The sequence below is a fragment of the Poeciliopsis prolifica genome, unplaced genomic scaffold (genome assembly GCF_027474105.1).
Source record: "Poeciliopsis prolifica strain line A6 unplaced genomic scaffold, Auburn_PproV2 SCAFFOLD052, whole genome shotgun sequence".
Taxonomy (NCBI): Eukaryota; Metazoa; Chordata; class Actinopteri; order Cyprinodontiformes; family Poeciliidae; genus Poeciliopsis; species Poeciliopsis prolifica.
Genome location: NW_026562427.1, coordinates 1,229,803 through 1,250,861, shown reverse-complemented (window position 1 = coordinate 1,250,861; position 21,059 = coordinate 1,229,803). Strand labels below are relative to the sequence as shown.

The window sequence follows — 21,059 nt, the reverse complement described above, 5'->3', positions numbered from 1 at the left end:
GACGACGATCAAGATCCATACTAAAGTAAATAGTTTAGAGAAGCTAAACTAATTACATTGTATCTTTGCTCAGGATATATTAAGAAAAAAGCTAACTAGTACTATTAGATTGAAAATGATTGGCCTATTTTGTTTTTTTCCTGAAAATTCTGAAGACTGTGCCCATATATAAAAAAGAAAATACTGGTCTGACCACATGGTCATACTCTGAAGAAATAAAAGGGTAAGGCTGTACAAACCCATGACACAATCGTAAACACTATTCCCCACTAGAACAGAACAACACACCCATGGTTGGCAGCACAGAAACAGGATTTCAATGGTTACTTTGTACAGGTGTGGCTGACTTTTTATGGCTATAGACTACAATAAAAACTGATATGTTCTAAATTTATTGGGGTGTGCCATCTATTTTGGTGAAGATACAAAGGTCAATTTAGTTGTGCAAAAATTGCATAAACTGGTTTTGCAAGCTAAATGTTTTGCATACCAACAAAACATAAAACATCCAATTTCTGAATGAAAAGGATTTGCATCAGATTCAATTATTTGAATCTGATGTGATAGCAAAGCATAACAATTGAAGGGATTTAGTGAAGTTTTCACTAAAACTCATCCATCCTCAGCTTTATGTCTCTCCTAAATGTCTTTTTACTGTAATTTTTAAAAAATTCATTCATATTTTGACTTTTTTTTCAAAGCCATTACCCAAATTGAAATACACAAACTCCTTTTGGTTGTACCCACACATTCTCTCCGCAACTGAAATCATAAACTGCCTTTTCTGTAAACATTTCAAGGTTACTGCTTTTAAGTAAACTGGACATAATTATTGTTTTGTTTTGGATTTGATCAAACTGACAAGTTTTAACACGTGTTACATTAAATACAGTTAATTTGTGATTTCTCATTTTTGTGGTCCACTGTGTAGAGGACCAGGTATTAACCTCTTAGTAGCAACTGGATATTACCAAATTAGCAGTAAGTGGCAACACTGTGAATATCTTAAGAACATCAGTTCAATTTAAAAAGATTGAATCAGAGCTAATTTTTTGTTGTGACAATCAGGAGTGACTGAAAATCCGGGTTTATGTAAAGAATCTCCACCAAAGTATGATCTATGCAACATGTTTCAACCAGAAAAAATATGTAATCCTAATGAGAAATAATGTAGTGGTAGTATTATTCTCATATTTTCAGTATTCAGTGTAGAGGACCAGGTGTTACCCTGGTCCTCTACACAGTGAGTAATACATGTCACTGCAAGTGAATTATACAGAACGTTCATTAATCTATGAGCTGAATGTCCCCAGAGCTGTAGCACGTTTTGGTATTTTCATTTTTGCATGTCTTCCTTGAATTTTCAAGCAGATTCTGCGGTACCATTGCACCCAGAAATTTGTTGTCACATGTTTTCCTCAGTGTATTATCAATAATTGTCTGTGTTTTTGCATCAACTGCAATTTCTTACATTTCTAAATATAAACTAGCCTTTACTCCGACTTATTGACACTTATAAATCTAATGCCAGTTGTATTAAAATTAAGTGCACAACGTGTTTCTTTTTGGCGCCCCTTAGAGTGTTAGATACATTTATACCTCACTGCCATCTTGTGGCTATAATTGGTATTGCAGCTCACTACATTTAGCAGTGACGTGAGTTGCAGCTTTCCAAGTCTCCAAAGGGTCTCTAAATATCTGTACCCAGTGCTTCTAAGTCAATTAAACAACGTGTGTAAAATATCTGCAATCCTGGGCCATATAAAGAAGCCAATGTTTACAGTCATGCATCAATACAGTTTAAGCCTTGATCCAAACACAGAGGTTTATTTGGATGCAAAAGCTGTTTTATGCAAGAAAAAAAGCTACATTGGAGAATGCATATTTACAAGAAAATGCACATTAGAAATCACACAATGACATGGTGAGTGTAAACAGAAGTTTACTATACATTAAAGTTGGATGTTCTGATGAGAGGCAACATAAAGGGGGATGTGATTCATGATAGTGTTCTGCTTCCACAATAGGAAGATGTTTAAGTCAATGCTGATACATAAATCGTCAGCACAACTAAGACCAGATGAAATGATATATATAAAAAAAAAAACTGAAAAAAAAGAAAAAGCATTACAGTGACACACCTTCAATGATGTCATTAAAACATAAAAGTCACTGCATGGTTTGTGGGTTTTGGAACATTGGACATGCTTTATTTCAGAACTTTTCACAATTTATTTAAACATCTCACATATACAAAATAGGTACAATAGACTTTGTGGTGTCATTGTTTGAGAGAGAGAGAGAGAGAAAGGCCGCCTGAAAACCATTTGGGAGGAAAAGTGTGCTGTCAATGTGAACACTGAGAGTGGAGCCGGGGCAGTACAAAAGAAAAGCCTGAAAAAAACTTTGAAGGACAAAAAAGTCAGAAAATTAAAAACAAAAAACAAAACAAAAAAAAATTAGAAAACAGACATTAGACATAAGGGTTTAGGAACATTCCACCTGCTTAAAGTGGGGAGAATATCAGCGGGATTAATGTAAGACTCCTCACAGGTCAATACAAAGTAATACAGTAAAAAGTGGTTCGTTCCACATCTGCATTTTAGCACCATAGGTCTCTGCTTCAAGTTACTGAGCACCTTCCAAGCAGGACAAAGCTTGAAGCATTAGAAGTCTTAACATCTCGGTTGTGGACTCAGGTTTTTTGTCAATACTATGTTCTTTGAGTACAGGCATGAGGTAGTTCAAACCTTTTTTGTTCTTGGAAATTGTGGTTTTAAACCTCTTCTTTGGAAGATATACAAAGACCACAAAAAGTGATGCATACTTTCAGCATTTTTATTACACTTCTTTTATTTTTTACAAAAAAAGATGCCATGATGTTCCACAACAAGGTGTTTTCCCGCGTCCCTTTGGGTTTGGCTGTATTAATTTGCATTGCACAAAATCTCCGTTCAGTCCATTCGGTCCTGTCCGATAGTTGCCCATCTTAAGCAAGTGGATGTGCAGAGAGAAGTCAGCATTCAGTACAAAAAAAAAAACAGAGAAGGGCAGAGATTTCTTTTTTTTTTCGTTCTTTCTCTCTTTTTTGGTGTTAATTTATCATGAGTCTATTTATTTGAAACAGACTGGGCCAATGTCCAAACCAAACTCCTGATCAGGTCCACCAATGTCCAAAGGTGCAATGTCGAGGATGGGGAGGCGAGTTGGTTTATTTGTTCTGTACTCAATCACTGTCTTGCTCCACTCACCAGTGTGTGTCTGCAAAAGGCAAAGGGGAAAAAAAATGGAGATTAGACACTGACAAACGGTGGAGTTCAATGTCTATAAAGAGCCTAAAAAAGCAAAAACTGTACTTACAGTGCAGCCATCCTCCAGCACGGAGAAGGTGAAGCGGCTGTTGCCCTCGGCTCTGAGCTCCACATCGTTGGAGCCCTGCAGCACAACGGCCTTCTTCAGGTTGCCGCTCTCACCATCCATGTAGGCAACGCTGTTCTTGCAGTGGTAGGTGATGTTCTGGCTAGCCTGGTTGGAAAGCAGGCGCATGAAAGCCAGCTGCGTGGCCATGCTCTGTGGGCTGAGGGTCTCGTCGTTGTAGGTAAACTGCAGGACAGAACCAAGCAGAAAAGTTAGGATTTCAAAGGACGGCCAAATTCAGGGTAGGCATTCTTATTTGACTGCGTCCCCCTCACACCTCGGTACCGCCGTTGATGGTCTCTCCGAACCACACGTGCTTCCTGTTGTCTGTGCTTCTGTACCAGTTCTTGCGTGCAATGCTCTCTGGGTGGGCATAGATGCAGGTCTCGCGGGTGGTAAAGTCGCAGAAGACCTTGATGGCGTCATTGATGCAGCCCTGGTTGGGGTCAATCCAGTAGAATCCTGAGGAGGAGAAGGCATGGGGTATCAGTCGAATGTTTTGGGTTTGGAGGAGGTAATATAAATGCGTCGTACTAAATCCGGGCCTATAATCTGCTTACCGCTGCTCCAGTCGGGGTGGCTGAGCTTGATGTCACGGCAGGTGCGGGCAGGGTTCTTTCTGGATCCCTCGGGGGTAAGCAGGTTGTCGATCTGAGTGTTGAGAGACTTGATGGTGGCATCAACTTCGTAGTCCTTGGCTCTGAGAGCTGGCTGATCAGCTCTGTATTCATCGTATCCGGAGACGTCATATCCACCACCAGATGGGCCAGGAGGTCCGGGCAGACCAGGAGATCCAGGAGGGCCCTACAATGGATATGCGAGTTGATCAATAAGCTGCACACCTATCTGAATCTTCTACTTTAGACATAGAATGCAAATCGTAGCACACAAATCTGTCCAAAATACTGATAGATAGGCTATGGAAAGTCAAACTTACAACTGGTCCAACATATCCAGGAGGTCCACGGGAACCAGGAGGACCCATTGGACCATGTGTCCCAGATCTACCATCTTTACCAGGGGGTCCATTGGGTCCAGAGGGTCCCTAAAGAAGAGATAATTGTTTACAGCCATTTAAAATAATGTACAGCAAACAATTATAGCATGAATGGAACTTGGAGCCCCAATGTCAAAGAAGTCTTTTAATAGGCAACCCATTTCTTTTTTTCTTTTTTGCAATGTTGTGTTAAAGAAATCTAGTAATGTGAAAAAATGCTGCATTTAATTTATCAAGAAAGTCAGAGCTCAGGCCTTGGAGTGAAGTCAATACCCCAGATAAGTTCCTTCAAGTTGCAAGCCAGGAAATCTGTAGGATTTGCTGCTTGTTGTGATGCTAACATCAAGCAGCAGCGCACGCTAACAGCAACATTTTTGTTTTTCTAAAGCACCGTGATTGCAAATAGAGGTTGTGCTGCATTAACGTGGGGTTTCTGTGAGACTTTCCCTCTAAGAGTTTCAGGGAGATTATTGCTGCAGTTCTGAATGGGAAGTTAAACAATTCATCTTTAATTAAAACACACCACAATGTTACACAAAACTTTGAACTAAGTTTTGTGTAACATTGTGGCTTCACACTTTTGATCACCTCAAGAACAAATGAAGAATAGTCTCTAATTCAGCATTAAACTCACTCTGGGTCCAGCATGTCCGAGGGCTCCAGCAGGACCGCTCTCACCAGGAGGTCCCTGTCGGAAAAGGAAAGTCCCAAATCATACACACTCTGTATGCTCTCCATCTTCCAAAATTAACACCAGAGTCAATAAAATGATACTCACAGAAGGTCCAGGCATTCCCTGGAGACCAGGATGTCCACGAAGACCCTTCATGCCTCTGTCTCCCTTGTCTCCAGCAACCCCCTTCTCACCACGGGGTCCAGCAGGTCCCTACAACACACAGGTATCAGCCTTTAATTCAGTCGTCACACAAGGTCATAGGAATGTGTTGTTGCTTTGTTTCATGGAACCCAATAGTGTGGCATATTTATTGTACTTACTGGGGCGCCTCTGGCTCCAGCGGGTCCAGCGGGTCCGGAAGGACCTGATGGGCCCTAGGGACACACCAACAAATATATGAAGACAAGCTGATATATTTAAAGGTAAGCAATTTGAAAAGACAAAGAAGAACAATAATTACAGCCTCTCCACGGTTTCCAGGTCTGCCAGCAGCTCCAGTAGGTCCGGCAGGTCCGGGAGCACCAGCAAGTCCCAAGGCACCAGGAGATCCAGGCTCACCACGGTCTCCCTAAGCATGACAAACAAGAGAACATGAAGCTCAGAGCATAGTGTGTTTTTCTCCAGCAAACAATCATGTTTAAATGAACCATCAGGACGTTACCTTGAATCCAGCGGCACCGGGACGACCAGGGGGTCCATCGTTACCAGGGCTGCCCTGTTTCGGACAAAGAGTGGGAATAAAGGCAAAAAACATTCATTAACAAACTTTGTGAAATATACATGTGAGATGGTAAAGCAAGTGATGTTGTCCTTCACTCTCATTGATTAGCTCCAGTTTCTCTGTGTATACAGTTACAGTGGTCTACAGGACAATAATGAAACCCACAACTAATATAATTATTTCTGTTTTTCATGTCAGAAAAAAGAATTAAATCATTATATTCAACATATTGATTCAGAATACACAGAGACAAAACATGCAATAGCTTCATTTGAAGGAAGCTTTAAGTTTATAATCTCATTCATTTTGACCACAGCCAGGTAGGCTTACTATCTGCATTTCGGACATAATTTATACTTGTTATGAAGAAAAGCATCATCTTGGCCAAAATATAACCCATTCAAATTTCATAAAGGATTTATTGACTTGAAATTTATTGAAACATTGAAAGTTTTATCCACTTTTCTTCATCTTATAGCAGCGTTAATAATATGAAGAAAACTTTTAAAAGCTGAAATTTGCCTTCTAAAATTTCTCATTCAGAATATTCCTGCTGGTGTTCGATATGATGAAGAAATTGCAGCACAGTTACACATTTAAGCACAAACCGCAATAAAAGTTACCATAGATGTTATCTGTCATTAGCTCAGCCAATCAAATGGCCTACATTAACATTTTTTTTTTTTTACAGATGACCCACATTTGGCAAGTAGAGTTCTAACTATTTTTCTTCAACTCTGAAATCTTTTCAACCATTTTCTATCTCTAAATAACATAAGTCTTGTGCTTTTGGATTGTATTTAGACTTTTTAAAATCATAGTTAGACACAAATTCTCATTTGACAAAAAGCATGATTCGTTCTGCTACTAGAATCAGAAGTATGAAGTATGTCATTGTTGTTGTTGCTAACATGTGGTCATTATCTGGTTTATCTGGGAGAAGCAAAAGGAGGTTCTATCTGTCCACGAGACAGGAATGCATACAGAGAATAAGGACAAGGAAAAAGCCTGGCAACATATCCGGGCTAACTATGCAATTAATGCAAGTTGTCAGGAAAAGGAAAACATTTCACCTACCCATTCAGGAGGTGCACTAATCAGTGTATTGCTTCTAAAAGTGGATTCATACTTAATTATTGACGAAGAAATCAATCTGTCTAATAGTACACACGAAACATTATGATGATGAGTTGAATGTTGCTGCTTCCACTGATAATCTGGGCTTGAACTGTTGTGAATGGTGGATCTTTTCAACTTTTGTCTACATTGTCTTGTTAGTTGATCAAATAATATAGTTTCTATTGAAATATGAATACATGTCTTCGCGCAAAAACAAAATGGTGCTGTGTGGAATCTGGAAATTATAGGATGCTCCCCTACGCCAGTGGCTTGCCATACTTTTTTCCATTTGGTTTGGTTACAGTTACTTGACTTTCTGTTTGATTTATGCTCGTTGTGTTGCTTGTTCTGTGTAAGACGAGCCTGACTTGGTTGAGAAATAAGTTGATAGAGTTTAAATATATTTCAAAATAACTACAGTAGAAGCAATTAGCATTTTTTTTAAAGCAATCATTCCTTTCTACATTTTGAACAAGAACTAACGCGCTAACTGGCTAAATTTCTGAGTAAGTGTTACCTCGCGTCCAGCCTCTCCTTGAGGTCCGGTCATACCAGGCATGCCAATGTTACCAGGGGGACCACGGGCTCCAGATGGACCAGAAGGTCCAGGTCTACCAGGCTCTCCCTGTATTATTGTAAAACAGAAAATAAGGTGAGACATGGACCAAAACTCATGATGAAGCAGATAGGATGCTAATTGTCATTTGAAGTATATTCCAGTTTATCACTGGGGCTGTTTAAAGATCCTTGATCCTTTGTTTGAACAGTTTTATTACATTTCTGCACCCTTGAGATATAATGTGATTGATGGCTTTCTACCATGTCCTGAGCCAGGGGGTTGTCTTGGTACTAAATTGGACTTACCACAGCACCAGCACCACCAGGTGGACCACGATCTCCTCTAGCACCAGGCAGACCAACGAATCCTGTAATTCCCAGAGGTCCACTGGGTCCAGGAGTACCTTGAAGTCCCTGACCATATGCACAAACACTCATGATTAATCACCATAACAATTTGAGGTGATGTGTAGGGACATTTCATTCATTTCTTAGAATTCTTTCTTCCCTCGCCATATTTCTTTCATGTGATTTCGTAGTACTTACAGCAGGGCCAGACTCTCCAGAGGGTCCCTTCTCTCCAGGAGGACCAGGTGGTCCAACCATTCCCTGCTCACCAGAAGGACCAGCAGGACCAGGGTCACCACGGAGACCACGAGGTCCGTCTTTGCCAGCGTTACCGGAGGGGCCAGGAGGTCCCACAATACCCTGAGAAAAAAGGAGCAAGGATTATGTTGTGTAATGTGTGGCTTCTTTGTGTGTGTGTGTGTTTGATTTTATGGAGAATTGCACGATGAAAGTACTCACAGCAGGGCCGGGAGCACCAACTCTGCCAGCAGCACCAGGCAAACCAGTCAGACCCTGAACGAAAACACACACAGAGGTTAGAAACAGAGTTCTATTTTATTTAAAAAGCATACGCTTTTTAAATAATAAAAAAAACTTACCCAAATACAATGAAATAATACAATATATCTTATCCAGTAAGTGTCTGTAAGCTTTATGTGTATTTTTTGAAGAACAGTTTGATATTTATAAAAGCTAAACGTGTGTTATATCCCTGAATTTAACAGATATCACAATTCTTATTTTGGAATAAGGAGGCACGCCACAAAACTGAACTGAAAAGTGATGATAGAAAGCATGTGTGTGGTACCGTGTGGATTTGAGCTTTTAATCGAGTACTCACTGGAGGGCCAGTTTCTCCACGAGCGCCAGGAGGTCCAGCAGGGCCAGATGGGCCCTAGATAGCAAAAAAAGAAGCAAAATCTCTTCGTCTCTTCATATCTCGCCATACCCTATCACACTATTTGAGCTGCAATTGCAACAAGTGTGAGAAAGCGAGATCGTGCGTGTGCTTACAGCAGGTCCAGACTGTCCGGCGGGTCCAGCAGGGCCAGCGGTTCCAGCCTCTCCCTTAGCTCCGCCAGGTCCTCGCTCTCCTCTGGCTCCGGTCTGACCATCAAGACCCTGTGGGAGAACCAATGGATGTAAACGTCCGGACAAGCTTTTGCGCTTGTTGAGCAAATCTTCAGTATATCCGTCAATCCAAATCTCGTTGTAATTTTAACCTATTAAAGAATCAGGCTTACAGGGGGTCCAGCAAATCCAGGGGCTCCGGCAGGTCCAACCTCTCCACGCTCACCCTGTAGGTAAGAAGAACTTGGTCAAAAAAGGCTCCCTAAGACCTTGTTTTATGATGACATATGATGAAGTGAAGCTATGTAAATAATAGAACATCTATCTTACAGAGGGTCCACGAGGTCCAGCAGGGCCAGAAGGTCCAAAGGAACCAGCCTCACCCTAGAAGAGACAAAAGACAGGATAAGAATTACTCTGACGCTTAATCATCTACATCAGAGGCATTAGACTCAATGCCTTCTTATGTGGCCGCCTGCACTCTACAGGGCCACATCAATAGAACCTTCAAGATAACAGCTGTATGCTTAAATATTATTTTAATCAATAAAAGTCAAAGCACTTTATTCATATTCTGCCAAATAACATCAATGTGAAAAGAAAAAGTACTTATCGAATGCAGACACAGTTTTTGTATTAATATTTTAAAAGCTTATTTCCCTTTGGGAAAATTCCTGATCTTGATGTGGCCCGAAGTGAAAAAGAGCATGACATTCCTGAATTATACAATCTTTTTATATGAATAAATACCAAGCAGAAAATATGATCCTTGCCTTCTGATTATGATGTGTTGTATAAAAATATTCACCTTTTTTTTATTAACAAAATGGATTAAAATAATTACAGAAATGGAAGAAAAAAATATGTATGGACTTTTTTTAATTAAATCATAAAAAAGTCTGCTCTTGCTCGGTAGCAGCTGGATTGTTGCTGCAGTTTATAAAACAGCCACCAGATGGCAGCAGTGAGACTGTTGCTATAAATATAGCAATTTGCTACAGCTTTAATTGGGATTTGGCCGCAGAGAAAAACAAAGGATTTGAAAACGAGCTACGGGTTTGTTCAGAATTCATATTTTTACACTTCTGCAATCCCAACTGCTTCTCCTGGCAGCTTATTGTTGCAAAGCTATGGTTTAAGAAGTCTACCTTGAGTGTTGGCAGGAGTCATTCATGGTGCACATTAATTCTGGTGATATTTGTTTGTTTGGCAGGAATAGTCCTGCGCTGGTGTCATTTGCCAAGATTCGTCAGTTATCTATTTACGCAGCTAATGCACCAACTGACCTTATCACCGTTGGCTCCAGTGGGTCCAGGAGGGCCAGGAGGTCCAGCGGGGCCCTGGTAGAAGGTTAAAGGGGACGGTAAATGATGGGTACAGACTCCAGTATTTTGTTTTTAGGTGTATCTCAAAAGAACAGGAGAATTTAACCTACACGAGCGCCATCTCTGCCAGGATTTCCATCAGGGCCTCTGTGGCCGGTCTCTCCCTGAGAATGAAAGCAGTAGTTAGACGGACTGTAACTTTCGAACACAATACAGTAAAAAATGTGGATGTGGTAGATTTTTTTTCCCCTCTTAAATGTACCTTCTCTCCCTTGCCTCCTGGAGCACCGGCTACACCACGCTCACCGGGGATGCCAGCAGATCCTTGATGTCCGGCAGCCCCAGCAGCTCCAGCAGCTCCAGGCTCTCCCTAGCAGCAGAAAAGGAAAAAAAAAAAAAGAAAAGTCATTTGTTTGTTTATCTTTCTTACATTGCTTTAAAAAAATCATAATACGTTTTTGACAATTTTTTTCTTCCTTTGGATTACCTTGCCACCATCAGGTCCAGGGGCTCCAGCTGGTCCACGGGGTCCAATTGGTCCCTGAGCTCCAGAAGCTCCAGCAGCACCTGGGTTACCACGCTCTCCCTGCAGATTATAGATGCTTATTTAATTTCTGCTCTCCTGGATCTTGAACATGCATGTGAAAGCAGAGTGACCTCACCTTGCCACCAGCTGGCCCAGCGGCTCCCTGCTCTCCTGGGATACCCTAGAGCACCACATCGTTTTGGTTAGGTTTGGTTAAACTGCACCAGCATTTGGGTTTCATCCGCGAAACTTGTTTTGAGTCCATTTACTTACTCTTTCTCCAGGCTTGCCAGCCTCACCGACAGATCCAGCAGGTCCAGGCAGACCCTGCAAACACCAAGTGTTAACGCAAGATCCAACAGTGTCAAACAAGAAAACAGTAAATTGAATTGAATTAAAAGAAAAAAACAATACAGAAATTGGTATTAAAGTGCTCTTTAGTGCTCTTTAGGGCACTAAAGACCCGGACTGGCCAGTCTTAAGTGGCCATGAAGAAAGATGTCCATAAGCACTCAATGCTAAGACAATATGTAGCCATCAGAAATGCTCTTATCTCCTTGTATTGCCTCCATTTTGGTAATCAGAGAAGAGAAATGTTCAAACCTGGAAGCCAGGAGCTCCAGCTGGTCCCTGCTCTCCCTTCTCACCAGGACCGCCCTACATCAAGGAGAAAACATTCTTGAAAATGGTTGCTACAATCAAATTTTGCATGGTTCATTTGCAAGAACGGATATTACATTAAGCCTTTTATGCAGAGACACTTACAGCAACTCCCATGGGGCCAGTGGCTCCGTTGTTGCCATCAGGTCCAGGGGGTCCCTGACAACAGAGATAGCAACTGAGCATACAGCAACACCGAACATCCGAAACAGAAATTATGCAAATGTTTATGCTTTCATAGCATTATATTTTCTGACTTACTCTCAGACCAGTGGGGCCACTAGGTCCTTTCTCTCCAGGTTTGCCAGGCTCTCCCTGAGGGAAAACAGGATTTATAGGTAAGATGGAGCTGAAACAAACACATACAATTTGAACTGCTTTTTTTTTATTTTTATTTTTTTTCAGGTCCTGCATTAGGCCCACTCACAGAGGGTCCTTTGGGCCCGGGGAAACCAATGTTTCCGGGCTGGCCTCTAGGTCCAGTTGGGCCGGGAGGTCCAGAACGGCCATCTTGTCCAGCAGGACCCTGGAAGATGGAAGAAGTGTTACCTCAAGCCATTGGAGAAACAGTCATGAGACCAGCAGCAACTCTCTAAAGAGAGTAGAACTAAGGTTCACTCACAGAAGGTCCCTCCTTTCCTGGGGGTCCAGAGCTTCCAGGGCTTCCTGGGAGACCCTGCAGAAAACAAACATGGAGAAGTTATTAAGAGTCCACATTTTCAGGGGGCCTGCAGAAGTCGAATTAGCTTTTGCTACAATTTGGTACAGTGCATCAGTTGATGACATGTAGGTTTGATTTATACATACATATAAATCAAGTTCATTGTCACTCTAAGATGGTCTATTCTTCCTCTACATGACGAAATGATTAAAAAGACTCACTCTGAGACCGGCAGGGCCAGGCTCGCCAGCACGACCGGCATCTCCAGGGGGTCCACGAGGTCCAGCAGCACCAGTAGCACCGCGGGCACCAGGCATACCCTGTTGTGGTCCAAAAGTGGTCAACATTAGAAATAGTAGCTCACTGAATGCATAGACGTTTGAGTGTCTTGGGCCTAATGCTCACAATTGGGCCAGTTCTTCCATCGGAACCAGGCAGACCACGGCTTCCGGGAGCACCCTGAGGGTGACACACAGCTATCAGCAGCTGAAGCTAGGTCAGAGGTCAAACATTACCATTACAGATTATGGTAGGACACTTACTCTAGCACCACGGCTACCAGCAGGCCCATTAGCACCAATCTCACCAGTGGGTCCTCTCTTGCCCTCCTCACCTTGAGTTCCAGGAGGTCCCTGAGGGCCAGCGTTACCCTGAAGGAGGCAGCAATGAAATTCAGCGTCTTGAACAGATTTGCTTTGCATTTTGAATAAATCATCTTTTCAACTTACAGGCTCTCCTTTGCCACCAGTGTCTCCCTTGACACCCTGAGGTCCAGGATCACCCTGAAACATAAAGAGAAATAGAAATGCAATTCAACCAAAGAGCAAATATTTTATACCAGTAATGCATCATGTGTGATTAGTGTGCATTGCCAAACAGTAGCATTATGTCTGCATTTGGACGTGCAAAGCAAAAGGCTTTTGTAAAGCTTCTGCAGTACAAGCACTGCTTCTAATCCATTATTATTGCAGTAGTGCATATGTAAAGTACTATAAACGTGTACATTCTGTGCAATCTGTCACCTTTATTAATAAGAAAAAAGTTCAGAAACAACATGTTGGAACTTAAGATCAGTTCAAATGAGAAGTCAGAATCAGCGAAGGCTGAGATGTGTGAGGCTGATGTTCATGGATGTTACTTAGTAACAATTGATCCAGTGGATTAATTTTTCCAGAGGGTTTATACTTACAGAAAGTCCTCTTGGTCCAGCAGCACCCTGAGGTCCCTGAGGTCCAGGTCCTCCTCTTGGTCCGGGGAAACCAGGAGCTCCAGCAACACCGGGGGTTCCCTTTACAGTTGGGAGGGTGACAGGTCAGCATTGGCGTTTGGTAAATCGTTCAGAACCAGACTTCAACATAATGCCCTCTGTTGGTTTTGACATCCAACTGATCATCAACAGGATTACAAAAACGGTTTGAGTTTGCGTGTGTCACGTTTTACAAAGCAAGATTATTTTTTTAATGCGTCCAATTTATTGAGTATACATAGACAGACAACTAAAATCTAACATAAGGTGCAGTCCAGCTCAACAACTAAAGGAAGTACACAATTTTCTTTTAGGGACTGTATAGACTGAGTGTATTTGGTGTATAAACCTGTCTTCATTCTTAAGGTAAGAGTGTGAACCTACTGCAAAATGATCTACATGTATGCAAATCATAGAAGACACCAAACAGAGTGAATACTCACAGCAGCTCCCTTGGCTCCATTCAGACCATTAGCACCAGGGTTGCCCTATGGGGAAAGCAGAGAAAAATTCATTTCATTTAATTATTTATGTTTGTAGAGCCCCAAATTACAACTAATCTAACTTATCGAAAGGCAATTTACAAGCCATCTCAGTTAAAATACAGTTATATAGAATGCATTGAGTTTCAAATGTAATTCCAGTCCAATGTGATCATGCAGTTGATTTCAGTCTAATTACATACAGCGCTATGAAAACCTAATTAGTACATGAAGATTATCTAAAAAGTCTAGTAAATCTTTATGATGTCTGAATATTTTCAAATGAACTCTTTACACAAGTGCCTGAATCCCTAAATTGTACAATATAATTACATAACACAGAAACACTATTCCTCTCTCGGTTTTAAAATTATACTATATGTTATTTCTCTATATCAAATGAATTATAAAAATCAGTTCACAGAAGTGCATGTTAGAAAATGTACATGCCAAAACCAGAAAAAAAAGAATAGTTGAAATATAATAGAAGTTCCCCCTTATTTTCAAAGAGAAACCACAAAACAAGCTTCTTTCCAGTGTTCAATGGTTTATCAAGGACTTAAAGTCTTCTCCCAGACAAATAATGATTTTAAAAATATACCAGTTGACTATTTCTTTTTTTTCCTCTCTTTTACTTACAGGGGGACCAATTGGGCCGACAACACCATTGGGTCCGGGCTCTCCTCTAGATCCCTGAGGTCCAGAGGGGCCAGTGCCTCCAGCAGCTCCAATCTCTCCCTGTTAATGACAATATTTGAATTATTTTTCATTTATTGGTGATAGAGAGAAGGCTGTGATTAAGAATTAAATGTTACTTGAAGAAGTGTGTGCTCAAAAATGTAAACATTGCTGAAAATATACAATATTTGTGCTTTTCATTTGGACATTTAGTGTAAAAAATAAAAATAAATAAAGGCTATGTGTGACTATGTTGTTCTCTAACTCTTTTGTGGCTCTTTAACAGGAAGTGACAAGACATGTACCTTGGGTCCGGGACCGCCGGGAAAGCCTGGGGGGCCAGCAGCACCCAAAGGACCCTGGATAAAAGAGGAAGAACAATCATGGTGTAAGGAGTTCTCTTGACATCAGCAACGTCTCTCGTTTGCTCCTTTGACTGGAAATAGAGGTTTACTCACAGCGGGGCCAGCAGGTCCAACATTGCCATCAGAACCACGAGCACCAGAAGGGCCAGCAGGGCCGGGGCGACCTCTCTCACCGGGCTGACCACGTTGTCCCTGAAGACCGAACATCCAACAGAGTCAGTCAAAACCACAGCTGATGGAAAACCCTCACAGGAATATAAGATGAAGAATATTGAGTTTTATTATGAACTTACAGCCAGTCCAGGACTTCCAGGAGATCCTGAGGCACCAGACTCACCCTGTGGGAGAGTTAAGAAAAAAATTAAAAATCCCCATTATACTTGTAGCTATATGCTAACATATGAAGTAGATCAGCACAAAGAAAGAGACAGGCTTCCAACAAAAATAAAAAGATAAGCAGAAAGTGAGAAAGTAATCTACGTGTTGAGTGGTGCCTTACCTTGGCGCCAGCAGAACCGGGTTCTCCCTTACGTCCATCAATACCAGTGTAACCCTACAACACAGAAGAATAGAGGTGAGTAAAGCAGTCACTGAGAGGCCAAACTTAGGTCAACACTTAAGAAAAGAAAATCTCATGAAAGTAGCTGTTATTTTTTAACGATCTGTTGTACAGAAGTTCTTGAAGGGAGATGGAGTGAAGTGAAAATGTGTGTTCATTTCTCTGTCCTAATGGCCAAAGTTCAAGTGAAGACTTAATACAATTAATTTTAACAGGAGGCAGGTGTCGATATGGAAGGCATCACTATTAAAATTGGGGCATTTTCAAATTATCCAGGTAAAAGGAGAAGGGTCAGATGATGAATGATGAGCCACAGTAAATGTCTATTCCAAGTTCAAGTTCCGGCAAACAGGCCGCAGGTGAAAAGGTTAAAAGGTTAAAAGGTTAAAAAAAAGGTAAATCACTCACTCTGTGTCCCTTCATCCCGGGAAGACCAGGAGTTCCTGGGAATCCACGAGCGCCCTACAATTCCAAAGCAAGGAAGGTTAGGAAGGAATAAAAATGCTGAATCTCAATTTAAGTCACGACTCCATGTCCTGGTAAGAACCACTTACCTGAGGGCCGGCGGCACCTCTGTCTCCGGGCTTGCCAGGTCTGCCGTTGTTTCCCTATGAATCAATAGAAGAGAACCCACCATTAGCTGTTTATGGATGCAAAAAAAACAACAACAAAAAACTGCAGAAGCTAGATCAAAAGAAGTGGTGGAAAAAGATCACAAACATACATCTTCTCCAGATTTGCCAGGTGGTCCAGGGGGTCCACGGGCTCCAACAGGACCCTGGAAAACAGAAATCAAGCATTAAAACCTTAAAGGTTGCAATGGCAACTCAGGCTAGTAGAAAGATTGAGGGAGTACACTTACATCGTTTCCAGGCTGTCCGGGCTCACCAGCGTGTCCAGTCTGTCCTTGAGGTCCCTGTTGAATGACACATACATCGCTAAGAATTGATGGAAGAACATTTCTGCTTTGCCTCGCTGAGCTCTTTCAACGATGTGTCTTTTTAATTGTCTTTTCGGATTATTGAACTCTTTATGGATTTGAGTAGAATGTGAATTTCAAGGTAAATTTTGAACTGTGCCCTCACCTGGGGTCCAGGCATTCCAGGGGAGCCTCTGGGTCCCATCAGTCCCTGATAAGAAGAAATATGAAATGATTCATTTCAAGTCACGCTGTGATGTATTCAATCTGAAAGCAATGCAGATAAATTGTGCTAATCTGGATTGCTTTTAGATGTTTATACAAATCAATATTTGACGTTATTTATTTGAGACAAAATAGGACATATTGGGGTAGGGTAGGAAACTCACTGGGGGTCCGGGTCCAGGATCGGGGGCTTTCGCACCATCATATTGAGCAGCAAAGTTCTGTTGAGTAGGTAAAAAAGAACAGAAAAATAATTAATTCAATTTAATTCATGAGTAAACCACATTATGCTACTGCTAGGGTTAACATTAACCTCACAAGGGTCAGAGTAATTTCAGTCTTTACATAAAAGACAATATAATTTATAAAGAAAAACTGGTAAAAATACCAGTTTTTACCTAAAATATATAAAACATTGTTTTAGCTTTTGTAAGCCTACTTTACATTTCAGTTGCCCACCAGTGACCTAATTTGGCAGCAGGCATGTCTTGTCTTAGAAAAGTTCATGAGGGCAAAGGTCAGGAGTCAAAGACTAAAATCATGCATGCGTCTATTATAAACTCAAATGAAGACGCGATTTTGTGTGGCATCAACAACGTTTCTTGAGTCTATTTTTGAAGATACATGAATGTTTTTCAAAAAACTGCGGATTTCTTGAGTGTGAAAAGAGAGACGTACTCCTCCGAGTCCAGGGGGGCCTGGGGGGCCAGGAGGGCCAGGGAGTCCAGGTTTGCCATCTTTTCCATTAGGGCCAGGGAAGCCCTGGAGAAGAGAAGATAATCTGAGTGATGACGTGTCACGGATTTAACGAACAAAGCATGTTTGCAATCGGACAAAACTATTACGAAATGACATGCTGCAAATTTGTCGTAAACCCCCCCCATAAATGCTTGTCATTGTGAAATATTTTCAGTGACTGTAACATAGCAAAACACACCTAATATGAGCAAAAACACAAAATTTGTGTCCTGTAAACTTTTATCTTAAAATTCCCATCAAGGGGGACAATTATCAAATGCATGGTAAACAAAGGGGAGTGACAAACTGGGGCTAATAGGTCAGACAGCACCAAGAAACTTAACCAATCACGCTTCACAAAGAATGCAAACGTCAAATAATGTTTACATGAATTCACTTGGCAGATCAAAGGTAGCAGAGTTCAAATTCAGCTTACCCTGTCACCTCGAGGTCCTTTGTCTCCTCTGGGACCCTGCAGCGCAGAAATCACTTGGTTAGACCACAACACAGATTAGACGGCTTTAAGATGCAAGATTTCCTAACTGGAATCAAGTAGAAGACTTTGGCCTCATTGCCTGAATGAGAGCTATATTGTCAAAACACTGAACATGCACAGAACAACTTGATTCATTGGTTGGGGGTAGACACCAGCTAAAGGTAATTTTGAATTGTCTTACTGGAACTTGCAAATCTCTATTCTAGTCAACCTTGGCCACTAGATCCATCCTATACCATGCATTCATCTAAACACTACCTTGTATAGATTGGAAATAAATACATGTATTGATATTTCAGCATACTTCTGTCTTACTTTGTTGGAACCTGTGATTATTATCAGTCAATGAAAGACAAACACTGAATACTGCTTTCAATAATATCAGGATAAGAAAAGGCCTCAACAGTGCAATGCGTGTATGATATAAGTGTTCAACATAGTGCACAACAAAGTTGAGCTCAATCATTTCTTGAGAGTAAAAAGCTAATTCACAAGGGTTCCCTTAAGGCAAGTAATATTCTAAGATGATGCCAAAACCACGCAGTGTACACTGTAAGATGGTACTGCTGCTAAAGGTCCAACTGGCAAACCTCAGGCTAGGCAATCTCCATCAAAGCAGAGTGATTCAGACATAAATTGCCTTTTCTTTCTTTTCTCCAACTCACAGGCCTGATATCAGACCTTGGACTTTGCATCTATCTGAAATGAGAGGCAAATATAGACTCCAAACTGACTCAAAGTCAGCTAGTCGTGAAAAACCTCCCTTTGGCCCCCTCTCTGCTGTCCTCAGAAAGGATCCTTTGTGCCAGGCTCTCATGGGTGCCTCAGCATTACGGTTTTAGCTTTCACTGACACGGTCTAGAGTCAATAGGACCCTTACCTAACGATGGACAGAAAGAAAGATAATACGCTGAGAGAAACAGCTCAGCTCAGTCTAAAAGAAATCCTCTTGCCGTGACTGAGACAGCTCACACTGGTCAGCAGTAGCTAACAGTGGCTTTTCCCTGATGTGTTTCAAGGGATTCGGAAGACATGACGAGGTGGACAAGATGAGGTAAAGCTGTGTTTCAGATATGTTGTTATGGTAGCATGCATGCATACTAACCGCTGTGGCGTTGTAGAGATGATGATGCGGGCGAGGAGGGAGGAAAAGGAGAGGGCAGGGGGAGAAAAGGGAATACTCTGTTAGAAAATTTCATAATGTACAGAGCAAACAATCTTGAAGTATTCATCCTCATATTAATTTGATAATACATTATCTATTTAATAAAAAAACATGGAGTACTGATTGAAGATATTAAAATAAAGACATACTGTGTATATTTTCTGCCTGCTGAAACATAAAACCTGGCTTTCTGTGTTGCCTGAACGTAGGATTGCTTTTCCTTCACCATGACATTTAAAGAATATAAAGTATATAATAAAACAAGTAAGTCTCCTCTCAAATTACGTGTGGCTCAACACGTCTCAGCTCAGACAAAACTAGGAGCTGCAAGCTCAACAAACTCAATGAATCACTGTAACCACTCCAAGATGTTTTAACCGTGTCATGGAGATTCATCTCTGGGAACCTGCAGCATTCCACATATTAAAGCTGCAAATTGTTAACAGGTCCGAACTAGCAGGTATGCCTTCGGGACTAGAATATTTTTGCCTGCCTCTGAAAACAAGGCCAAATGCAGGTAATTTCCAATGACATCTGTAACTTCCAGTATACTGCAATGTGCTCTGATTCTGTTGCTGAGCTCCTTGAAAAGGACGAAGGTGGTATTTAACTTGTCTTGATGACAGTTTGCAACTCCTGTTTATTCTCTGAAGCAGGTGAACACCAGTTCCTCCCTGGATGGCTTTGGGATCAGGTGGTCATGGCTTGGGATCGGAGCTGCTGGGACCTCCCTGTGAACTCTGGCGTGCCATGTCCACATTGGTCCAGCAGGTGGCACACTAAAGCGTTAATGTGAGATCTCCCTTTTTGCCTTATAACGCAAGTCAAACTAAAGTTAAGTGAATTGTTTGAGGTCTTTTCTTTGAAATTCTCTGTGATTTGGGGGTTATTTTTAGCCTTAAAAACAGGAACTTTAAAGAGAGAGACAACTTTTTTCAAACTAAAGACTAAATTTTTTTATTATTTTAATTTTCTATTAATGTAGTACTTTTCCTATCTATGCCATTTCTCACAAGGCAAATTGGAGCTTCTTGATTGAATAAAAAATAAAAAGCCTGAATTTGTGCCAATTAGGTGCTTGCCTCCATGACCACCAGGGGGAGACATTGCAACATAAAACGCAAAGCTGCGTTTCTTGGCCGTGTGGATGGAACAATGTGTCCAACGCCCCACAAAAGCTTTCCATCCAATTTTTCTAAAGGATAGTGCCAATGTTAATTCAACATGCATTAAACAATGGGGATGGGGGAGACTTGTTATGAAGGTCTCGCCTCACATCAATATTTTTCTTACTTATCCTTTAAAAAAAAGAGAGATAAAAAAAACTAATCACATAATCATTGTATCCTTTGATAAAGTGAAGAATCCACTGCATGAGCTCAGTCCGGTTGAGTTCAGGTTGACCATCATCATGTAGGTCCCAAACAAAAGCCAAGCAAAAACATCCTCAAGAAGCAGGGACCCAAAGGGGGGGAAAAAGTATAGATCCATCACAGAGAAAGAGTAGACAATCAAAACTTACATTGGCATGATGTTAGGTATAATGTTACTGCAAGCAGCAACAGAATCCGAGTATCCACAAAGCTGAGCATGTCTAAATAGACATGCAGACTCCTTGTGCCGCAGAGCCCCTGTCTTTAAACCACCTTTAAGCAGGCATACAGTTGTGGTGACACGAATAACTCCAAACTTAGCAGAAGCCTGCTGCCGTGATGCTAGAATAATAAAGATCTATCAGGCCTATTTATACGGCAGGAGGGTCCCTGGTCTGCGTGTCAAAAGTCGGCCCATCAGCCAATGGGTGAGGAGAAACCCAATCTGACTCCCATCCCTCTGCAGCTTGGAGGCAGTCATGTGGTCCGGCATCTCCCTGCCTTTTTCCTCTCCACCAGCAACAGTTTGGCAGAGGCTTTGGCGATGATGACGAGTGCAACGTTTTAATTAGATCCATTCTTTTTGAGGACGTGGACAGCGTCGAGGTTTATAAGGCAGACGGAGGCCAAACTCGAGTCCCTCTTTTTACAGAGCGTCGGTGCAGATCAGGTCAGCGCGCAGGGCCAGGGGCGTCTGGTCATGCGCCCTGATACTTTTTGTGCGTAAAACGCGC

The 21,059-nt window shown here is 41.5% G+C and overlaps 1 protein-coding gene across 1 annotated transcript; it reads right to left on the bottom strand.

Annotated features, from left to right (window-relative positions):
• Positions 1-1,811: 1,811 nt before the first annotated feature.
• Positions 1,812-20,676, bottom strand: col1a2 (collagen, type I, alpha 2). Its single transcript, XM_055058877.1, has 50 exons — positions 20,471-20,676; positions 19,883-19,892; positions 17,728-17,763; positions 17,232-17,315; positions 16,718-16,774; positions 16,495-16,539; positions 16,272-16,325; positions 16,134-16,187; positions 15,964-16,017; positions 15,818-15,871; positions 15,350-15,403; positions 15,144-15,188; positions 14,944-15,042; positions 14,791-14,844; positions 14,447-14,545; positions 13,769-13,813; positions 13,269-13,367; positions 12,808-12,861; positions 12,622-12,729; positions 12,485-12,538; positions 12,301-12,399; positions 12,041-12,094; positions 11,846-11,944; positions 11,680-11,733; positions 11,524-11,577; positions 11,362-11,415; positions 11,032-11,085; positions 10,895-10,939; positions 10,720-10,818; positions 10,495-10,602; positions 10,343-10,396; positions 10,194-10,247; positions 9,238-9,291; positions 9,081-9,134; positions 8,851-8,958; positions 8,678-8,731; positions 8,296-8,349; positions 8,035-8,196; positions 7,795-7,902; positions 7,448-7,555; positions 5,752-5,805; positions 5,551-5,658; positions 5,411-5,464; positions 5,193-5,300; positions 5,049-5,102; positions 4,355-4,462; positions 3,978-4,221; positions 3,695-3,879; positions 3,361-3,603; positions 1,812-3,261 (listed from the first exon to the last, which is right to left on the bottom strand). Exons 1-50 carry the CDS (start codon positions 20,542-20,544, stop codon positions 3,115-3,117), a joined length of 4,068 nt encoding a protein of 1,355 aa, XP_054914852.1. The 5' UTR covers positions 20,545-20,676; the 3' UTR covers positions 1,812-3,114.
• Between the last annotated feature and the right edge of the window lie 383 nt (positions 20,677-21,059).

Coding starts and splice junctions, on each gene's coding strand:
- col1a2 (XM_055058877.1), bottom strand. CDS start 20,544: ATGCTCAGCTTTGTGGATACTCGGATTCTGTTGCTGCTTGCAGTAACA. Junction 11,945..12,040: donor CAGGAAAGGAGGGACCTTCT/GTGAGTGAACCT, acceptor TCCATCTTCCAG/GGTCCTGCTGGACAAGATGG. Junction 5,465..5,550: donor CTGGAAACCGTGGAGAGGCT/GTAATTATTGTT, acceptor GTGTGTCCCTAG/GGCCCATCAGGTCCTTCCGG.